The following is a 9,424-nucleotide window of genomic DNA, read 5'->3' as shown; positions in this document are numbered from 1 at the left end:
TCCCCAACCCGGGATCGTAGCCGGGCCCCCCGGCAGTGAGAGCACAAAGACCTAACCACTAGACCGCCAGGGAATCCCCTCTTTTTTCTTTTTAATGTTTTAGAATGGCTTCTTTTTCCTTAACATTGTGTTTGTTGTTGCAGCAAAGCAGTCATACATTATTAAATGTAGCAGGGTTACTTTCTTTTTTTCCTATATAGTATTCTTTTTTTAAAAAAATTGTGGCCAAAAAAACACATATCATCCGGCATCAGGGCTGGGCAGCAGATGGCGTCCCAGATCTTACCCTGCAGGAGTTTCACAAGAACAAGGCAAGTTCAGGGTGGGCACGAGAGTCCCTCCCCGCTGCCGCGCAGTCTGTGTGTCATTGCACATGGTTTTGGGACTATCGGATTAAAGTTTGTCTCCCACACTGGCCTGGTCTCTGCAGAGGGGCATGTGGTCATCCCAGAGTCCTCAGGGCCCAGCAGCTGATGCCCCGTGAGTGCTGAATCCATGTGTGCATGAACGAAACGGCGGGAGTGGACACCTGGCCTCCCCTCGGATTCCTGTGCCATTGGCTCATTAGTAATTATTTTATATTGATTACAGGTTCAAGTGATCATAGTTTGGATATAATGCATTAAATAAAATACGTTATGAAAATTCATTTTACCTGTTTCTTTTTACTTGTTAAAAATGTGGCTGCTAGAATTACATATGTGGCTCACACTTTATTTCTACTGCACATTGCTGCTTTGGACCCACAGGTACCTTGACCTCTCCTGCCCCACAGCTTTGCAGCTGCAGGCCTGGCCACGGAGCCCCTGCATCACTCTTCTGGAGCACTGTGGTCAGGTGGGCCTGGATTTGGGAGGAGGGAGAGGCTGGGGTGCCGAGCCCAGGGCAGCTGGCCCAGAGAGCTGACAGCCCCAAACCACAGCTAGGGGGGCTGGCCGAGCAGGAGCCCCCTCAACCCTGGGGCTGATCCACCAGCACCTCATGCTGACTGCGGTTGAGGATGCTGAGGGAGCCCTTCTCACTCTCAGCTGAGTGCCCTGAAAGAACCCACACAGCTCTGTCAGACAGGGTTCCCAGGTCCCAGCAGCAGGGATATGGCCCCTCAGTGAGGGACACCTCCCTCCACAGGCATTCAAAGCACATACACTCACCCCAGGTTTCTTTCCATCACTTTTCTGCATCGGGGGGAATCACAGAACTTTGGATCTGGAGGTGCCCTCGGGGACTTACCTTCTACTGCATCAGTGAGGAAATGGGGCAGTTCTCTGTGGTTAACAACTAAGCCAGCGGCCCCAGAAGCTAGATTCCTTGAGTCTCAATTCAAGCCCCTTTCCACACAGCCTCCCCTTGGGCTCTCAGAGGAGGTTCAAAACCCCTCTGCACGTAGCTTAATCCATCTTTGCGCTTGCCGAGCCCTCTGCCCAGAGCGCTTGTGGTCCCTTCCTCCCAGCCAGCTCCCCTTGGGCGAGCAACTAGTCATTCTTCAAGTCTACGACGCCTGGGAGTCTGGAAGCTCTGGGAGGGCAGGGTCCTGGTGCCATCCAGTGTGCGACCCAGCACACTGGCAGAATGAGACGTATGCTCAGTAGACTAACTGTCAAGTGAATGAATGAATGCATGCATGACGAACGGCGTTGCTTCCTCAGAGTAACCTGAATGCACCCCTGTCCAATCAGCCCAGGCCTCCGTAGTACCTCCCAGTTCCCTCATTGTGTCCCTGCTGGTCTGTGAGCTCCCCCAGGGCAGAGATAGATGGTGGCTACATTCCCCGTACTTTACAGAGCCTGGTCCGGAGTAAGTACTCAGGAAATAATGAGTGAAAAACAAGCCTGGGCAAAAGCCTTTCCTGATCTAGGGACAGAGGCCTGAGTTTCCTCCCAAACCTTTCCACTGCCCCAGGTAGGTGGCTCAAGGGGTCCCGACTTGAACCCTGAACTTCACCTCTTAGCAGGGGTGTGGCTTTGCGAAGCTCCTTCATCCACTCTGAACTCCAGGGGATGAAAGCAGTGAGGAGAAAATGAAATATGCCCAGCCCCGGTGCCTACTGAGCACTTGCTACGTCCCTTCGGACAGCCGGGGAACACTCGCTGTTTCAGTGAACCTCTACCCCCCGCCCCCGGTGCAACAGAGCCTCACACCAGCCAGCACAGAAAACATCGCTTTATTAACTGCGTTTGCCAACACATGAGGAGTGCAGAGGGGTCGTGAAGACACGGGCCCTAGTGGGGGCTGGGCTCTGGAAGACCCCCAGGAGTGAGCAGGACAGGATGGGACTGGGAGCTATGCGGCAGCGGCAACACAGAATCATGCAGGGCACGCGGGCACCGGCCACCCCCAGGCGGCCATACATTCTATTGCTCGTGAAGGGTAGCGAACATGGACAATGTACAAAAAGGAGAAATAGGTTTTTGCGTTAATGAAAAATACATTTTTTCTCTACAAAGGAATCTTTTCTAATACAAGAAAATAAATATTGCAACATAAGCCAAAAATAATTTAAAATTGCTCTTTTCAATATATTTTCAGTATTTCTCTTGTATATTAACAAATGGCACATCACTTTCATTGAAACAAAGACAGAAGGTGTCTCCTCCTGTGACATTCATATCATCCCCCCACCCCGAGCCGATGTGGAGCACAGAGTGTTGTGCAGCTGAGGGACAAAGTAGCAGGAAGTGCCTTAAAGAACAACCAAGGTCCCAGACTCCAGCCTGGCTCTTTGGCCAATGTGGCCAGCTGGGCCAGGGGCATGGGAAGGGGCCTCCCCAAGGGCCTTGCTACAGGCACCCAGGCCATTCTACAGAGCTTCGGGCATGGGCAGAGGTTGGCCACGTCTGGCAGTAAGCAAGGAAACGCCAGATCCAGCTGCTGCCAATGTCTGTTAGAACCGAGCAGGTGATTCTCTAGGAATTGTCCCCCAAGTCCCATCGTGTGCCCATACACGACACACACAGATACGCCTGCACTCGGACACACACAAGGTGTGCTCTGGAACAGGCTCACACATCCACAGTCCAACACCCATGTTTGGAAACCTGGGTGGCTTCTCCAAGGAACCTGAGACCTTCACACTGCAAATGCTCACACACTGTCACCGAGTCAGAGCTCATTTAATAAAATAAACCCTTCTACCTTTCTTCTCCTTATTTGTTCTAAAATACATTTATGATCCATAAAAATACTTTCCTTGCACATTATCCTTTCTCACTGTGATGAGGGGGAAGGAGGTGGGCAGTGGGGCTTGGGAGGGTGGTGATGACAGCCCGGATGAGCTCCAGAGCAGCTTCTCCCTCCCTGAGGAGGGCCAGTGAGTGTGGACACATACGGTCAAGCGAAAGGTCTGCCTCAGCCTCTGGACTGGAAAAGGCCTCCTACCTTCTTCCCAGCTTCCCATCTTAAACTCCGAGGCGGCAAAGCCGTCGGCAGGCTGGAAAAAGAGCAAAGGGGCTGTGGCTAATAGCAGAAAGGCCAGCAGTGGGAGCTGGTTATCCTTGTCCTCTTTGCAGCCCGGTGGACATCCTAGGGGTGGACAGCTGCCTGACAAGGACAGCTCTAGGGCGTGGCCTGGGAGACCCTGGCCAGCCAGCCTTACAGACACTTGGACTCCGTGCAGGATGTGGGCCCCAGGGATAGTTCAATCCAAAGCAAGAGCCAATCGGGAAAAGGGTCGGAATCCAGAGGCCGACTTGAATAGAGGCTCTGAAGAGTGCTGGCTGCCCGGCCTGGCCCACCCAGTCCAGACCCTGGCCAGACCCACTACCTTCCCACCCTGCTTCTCTCCCTACCCTCACCCCCAGGGAGCCCAGACTCTGCCTCAGGATGGATGAAGGGTAAACAGGCAAGTACTGAGTCTACCGGACCCGAGCCATTCCTGGCACTCCCATCCCCCGGCAGAGTTTGGTTGTTCTTTAAAGCTCGTCCCTTTTGCTTCCTGTGAGGTCAGACTGAGCAATCCAGCACAGACAAGGTTGTGGCCCGAGGTGACCCGAAGCACGGGGAAGGAAGGTCTATTCAAAGGCAGTAAACAGAGAATGGGGTTGGGATGCTGATGCTGACACTGCACTGGCCACTACTGCCAAGGCGGGCGGGCAGGCAGACTAAACTCTACATGGTAGCTCATGCCATCCCAACGCCCAGAGTCCTCGAAGCCCACTCCGAGTCTGCTCCGACTGGACAAATCTGTCCGACCCTTTAAACTTAGTCGTTGTCTTTGTTTCCTGTTTTGATAAAATTCACATGAAACTTGAGTGTCGATGATCATGCCACTGTCGTACCTTGAAAATTTGGAGTCGGGGATGGGTGCTCGAGTCGCTTCCCCATCCCGCCGATTTGCGCTTCGTGTGTCACGTGGGGGCAACCCCATGGGAACACTTTTGCCACGCTGGTTTCGCCATCAGTCTCCTCCCACAGTGAGTCTCAGAGTTCAGGAGAGCTCACAGCGGGCCCAGCCTGGGGATCTGAAATCCAACACCAGCAGCAGAACAGCATCCTCGTCCAAGAGCTTGCGCTCGCCTCCCGGACGTGTGCGATGAACATGTTTCTATACTTGGTTGCTAAAGAGCTCCGTTTAAAAAATAGTCCAAGTGACAAGTTGTCAGGTCCAGGCTGTGCTGTATTATGGTCAAAATATTCTTTGGCATCCACAGAATGATTCACTGGACTTTTGCAAGGTTCTTGTTGGAGAAGTTCTGGCTTTACCAGTGGCAGAAGTGATCCAGGAGTAATTCATAAAAGAAAGAAAAACACGTTTTCACTGAATTCCTTGTTTTGTTTGTTCCCTGAGCTGTCACCCTGGGGCCACTCCACTGAAACTCTTCAGAGCTACTACCTGGGACCTAGAGGGTGGGGTGGGAAAGGCAGGACGGTGATGGTGGGGAGGGAGGGAATGGCTGGGAAAGGGGGTTAAGGCTCGGAGGGAGAGAGGAACCAGGGAGATCCAGCAACACTTAAAACAGCCCCAGCAGGCCGTCACTGACGCGTCCTGGGCCCCGGGATCCCACTGCTTGTTGGAAAGAGGAGTTTCCAAAAGGAAACTGAGGAAGAAGCTCATGTCTTAGCAGGACTGGGAAACTTGAAAAGGCAAGTGGTCTGGTCTGGTCAGCTATCTGGGAGTGATCAGACCTCGGCCGAGACTGGCCCCGAAGGAAGGAAGGAAGTTGGAGTCCCAGAGCGATTCTCTGCAGTGGGCGAGTCTGAGCCCCACGCCCCCTATCTGGGCACTGGCCCTCCCTTGCAGCCCTCCGCCGGCACTGGCGGCTGGCTGGCTGGGAGTCCCCTGAGAAAACGGCACAGCTCAGGAAGGATTCTGGGAAGCCCTTCCCAGAGCCGCCGGGCTGGGCGCTGGCAGGGGCAGAGCAGCAAGGGAGTGGAGGGTCACGGGGTGGGCGGGCAGGCTCTGATGATGTGGGTTGATCAGGAACGGCTGTGGTTCCCTTGGAACCAGCAGGCCCTCTTCGCCCCCTCAGTGCTTTCTCATATAAGCTCGTTGTGCTTGTGACAGTGAGTAGACTCTGGCTGGGTATCACTTATTATACTTCCTTGGGGATCAGTGGAGTGCAGCAGGACCCCCCAGATGGACCCCAGTGGGATTTGGGGGCAAGGCGGGACAGGCCCTGGGCTGGCCCATCTGCCATAATAATGCCCAAATGACACTCTGTGTCACCCAGTGGCAGCAGGCTGGAGTCCTGAGCTCTTCTTCACCTTGCCTACGTGTAGCCAGGAGCCCAGGAATACCGCATGGGCCGGGCGGGGATGCTGCCGCGGCAGGGATGGTGCCCAGGACCTGGTGTGGTCCTTGTGGCCAGAGCCATGTAAGGAATCCTAACGTCCTAGGCCAGCACAGAGGAAAGACAATAGTGTGGAATTCGAAACTCTCTTTATATTAAAAATAAAACCACAACAGAGTGGCAGCCTCGAGGGTCTGAGACACTCAGCAGAGATTGGAAATGGCAGTTGTGACTGGGCTGAGGCCTCGTGGGCGGACCAGAGCAGGGCCCAGGACAGGGGTAGGGGGTGACTTAGGAGGCCAGTACCCCCATGCGGACCACCTCCTCAGCCCCTGCTTCCCGGGGACCCCGCTGCACCCCGCTGTCCTCGGCCTCCACATCTGAGTCGCTCATCTCCCCGTCAGAGAAGTAGCCATCAGTCTCAGTGTCAAAGTGTAGGCTGACCTTTGGCCTCTCGGCCACAGCAGAAGGCGGTCCTGTCCCGGCATCAGGCCTGGCACTTGGCGACCTCCGGGTTCCCCTGCTCTCGCGGGGCGGCCGAGGCCGGCCTGAGGGCTTGGGACTCGCTGCAGGGCCAGGCACTTGGACATTCGGGTCGGCAGCCATTGGGGCCGCCTCGTCCGGGGTCTCGGGGGCCAGCGGTGGGGGGCTCTCGGGAGCTGCTGGGACGGGACAGTCCTCGGCCGTAGGACTGGATGGCAGGTGAGAAGGCGTTCGCCGTGGTGGCTTCCTGGCAGGTGGCCCCTGACCCCCCTTGCCGCTGCCAGCATCCTGGCCCCAGGGCTTCTTGGGGGTTTTGTCTGGAGTCGTCCGTGAACCGGGCCCATCCTGTGGTGGCTTCTTCTTGGCAGGCAGGCGGGTGCGGCCACGGGTCTTCCTGGCAGGGTCGCCAGGTCGCAGTGAGGGGTCCCGCATGAAGCTCAGCAGCGTCTCCTCGTCCTGCAGCAGCTCCTCCGACAGCAGCCCCGGAGCAGGGTCCTCGCGGTGCCCGTTGTTTAACGACCACTCGCTCATGGCCATGTTCTCTGCCGTGATCTGCACCGACTGCGCCAGCCAGCTGTTGAAGAAGGTGCCGTCGATGGGGAACGAAGTGGACAGACCTGGCCGAAGGGAGAAAGAAGGCAGGTGAGATGCCAGCAGGTGCGTGTCCCACTCTCCTTCAGGAAGCCCTCTCTGACCCTCCCCTGCACACCACCATACCTTCCTCCCTCTTTCCCTCTGTGCTATACCCTGTTGAGTTATCTTGTTTCGTCCATCCATCCTGCCAACACCGCCAAAAAGCAGGCTCCACACCAAATACCCCTCTCCCCAGAAGGACGTCCTGCTCCTGGGACAGGCTTCACAGTTTGAGAAGCAGAGCGTAAAGTGAAAATGTGGGCTCCCTGTTCAAAAATTTTAAGAATTTCAAAGTGGCAACAGCAGAGCATGAAACCAAGCGAGGGCCCTTCGAGATTGCACAAGGTGGACGCCCAGGCCTGCCCATCACCCTGTATCCTGGGGGCATAAGGGATGGAGGAAGGGAGGAAAGCACCCTCAGGCCACCAGGGGGCACTAGATTTTCATGTGTCGCTTCTCAGAGCTTCCAAAGCAGGTAACTTGGATATGGGCGTCAGGCGTGAACCGGACAGCAAGGTATATCTGGGTAGAAGGTCCCTTTTGGATGCCAGGGCCAGCTCCAGCTATGGGCCCTCCCTCCTTTACTGAGGTCTTGGGAGGCGGCAGCTGGTGAGACTGGGCTTCCCATTAGATACCAAGTTGTTTCCTTCCTGAGACTGAGGACAATAAAAGATGACCTGGGGCTTCTACACTAGAGGTGAGGTCGGGAAGGGGACACCACGCCTGCCCTGAGAAGTGCTCTAGAGGAAGCATGTGACATCCTAGGAGACAAAGCCCAAGGCTGAGGGTCCCTCTAGGACTGCTGTGCTTAACGGGGCAGCAGGTCTGTGACAATGAGATGGGCTGGGCCAGGGCCACTCCTATGAGTCTCTCTGGGTGGCTCCCAGAAGATTTCCTGGGGCTGAAGGGAGGCCCATTTGAGGACATTCTGGCAGAGGGGGACAGGGACAGAGAATTATGGCAGGCCCTCACCTCCCAGCATGATGCTGGGTTCCTGGAAGGCCCAGGATGGCCTAGCAGTCCCTGAGCTCTTGGGCCCAGTCTCCAGTCTACAAAAGAGGAACTCTCAGGATGCCAGACCCCAGCCTCCTTTATGGCTGGAAGGAGTGCGTGGGCAAGCAAGGGCCCGGCTACCCCTCTCGGGTGTCCCACTCTGCAGCAGGGATGCTGGTGGTCCCCATGGCCTTTCGTGGGGAGCTGCAAGTGGAGTGATGGTATGAGCCTGGCTGTGTGCACCAGGCCACTCACCAAGCTGCCCCAGGACTGAGTCGGACCCTGCCTTCACTTTCTCTTTCTTCTCGGGGCTGCCCTTCGGACCCTCGCGGCCTTTCCTTTTCGAGTCGCTCTTCTTGCCCTTTGCTCTCCTCCCAGACCGCTCTGCGTCAGGGAAAGAGAGAGCAGGAGGGAGATGGTTACCCCAAGCAGCCCAGCCGGAACTAAGACCACTGTGTGGCATCCAAGGAGTCCTCCCCATCAGCCAGTGCCTTGCCTTCTAGGTCACCTCCTCCTGGCTCTGAGCCACGTGGGACCTGGGATAACTGGGGCTCCAGTGAGTCGGGGAATAGCTAGTGTGGGAGAGAGGGGTAACTGCCCTTGAGGGGCTTGGTGAGGGGCACAGGGCCACGAGGAGGGTGGAAGACTGCTTTGTAGGACCTGGACGTCTGATCTATATGGCCTAAAGATCTCAGGACAGAGTCCTGGTGGGTGGGAAGGCTGGAGGTGAGTGGACAGGGCAGGGCCTTAAATGCCAGGCCAAGGAGCCAGACCTGAAGGTGGACAGGACACTCTGAGGAGTCAAGAGCCTTGGGTTCTACTCCTGACACAGCGGTCAGCGCCCTTGAGCAAGCCCCCTGCCTCGCTCTCCTGGTCTGCTTTGATGGGAGACTCAGGGTACACACCTGGCCCTCATATCCTTTTAGTCCATGACCACATGGGTCTGGGGAGCCGTAGAACACAATGGAGCAGGGGAGGGACATGTGGTGGTGGGGAGCTGCCAGGAATCTTCTCCCAGCTTCTCAGCCAGAGGCTGGAGGGCTTCCTGAGTAAGCGTTTAAGAGAAGGTTGAGGAATGTGGCCCCAACTCCGGGAACCTTCCCAACTCTGCTGTTAATTCCCTGTGTAACCTCAGGCCAGGCCTCAGTCTTCTCATCTATCACATGGGACCAGTGCCTAGATACTTCAGAGAGGGGCTTCTCAAGTCCCCCACTGCCCTCACCATGGTCTGAGCTCCTTCCAAGGGCACAAGACCTTGCACATCTGACCCTGGCAACCCCTCGGCCTCACTTCAGACATTTTCCTTCTGCCCTAGTTGCAGATATGCCAGTTTCCTTGCAGTTTCTCTAACAAGACAGCTATGGCCTCCAGGTCTCCAAATATGCAGTTTCCCTGCCCGTCCTTCACCTGGTTCAGCTCACAGCTTAAATACACTGCCCCTGGGAAACCTCCTCTAGCCCTCTGGCCAGACAGGCCTCAGCAATATGCCTGTAGCCCATGTCTCACCCCACGGGTCAAGCGTCACAACACTGAGGGCATCAGCTTCAGAGGCCAACTAATCTTCTCTCCAAATGCCCTGCCCTGACCAA

At 56.0% G+C, this 9,424-nt stretch overlaps 1 protein-coding gene across 14 annotated transcripts in view; it reads right to left on the bottom strand.

Annotated features, from left to right (window-relative positions):
* Positions 1-5,858: 5,858 nt before the first annotated feature.
* The window catches only part of JADE2 (jade family PHD finger 2), a 109,482-nt gene continuing 105,916 nt past the window's right edge, over positions 5,859-9,424 (bottom strand). For 13 of the 14 annotated variants that reach the window (XM_067731773.1, XM_067731775.1, XM_067731763.1 and 10 more), the window contains 2 exons: positions 8,091-8,219; positions 5,859-6,826 (listed from right to left, as the gene is read on the bottom strand). In XM_067731773.1, the coding sequence (XP_067587874.1) occupies positions 6,018-6,826; positions 8,091-8,219 (938 nt within the window). In that variant the 3' untranslated portion in view covers positions 5,859-6,017. The remainder of the gene's footprint in view (positions 6,827-8,090; positions 8,220-9,424) is intronic. The other variant, XM_067731776.1, reaches the window with a different exon arrangement.

This window comes from Pseudorca crassidens, chromosome 3 (assembly GCF_039906515.1).
Source record: "Pseudorca crassidens isolate mPseCra1 chromosome 3, mPseCra1.hap1, whole genome shotgun sequence".
Classification (NCBI taxonomy): Eukaryota; Metazoa; Chordata; class Mammalia; order Artiodactyla; family Delphinidae; genus Pseudorca; species Pseudorca crassidens.
The sequence above is the reverse complement of the archived record's forward strand: the minus strand, read 5'-3'. Positions and strand labels throughout refer to the sequence as shown.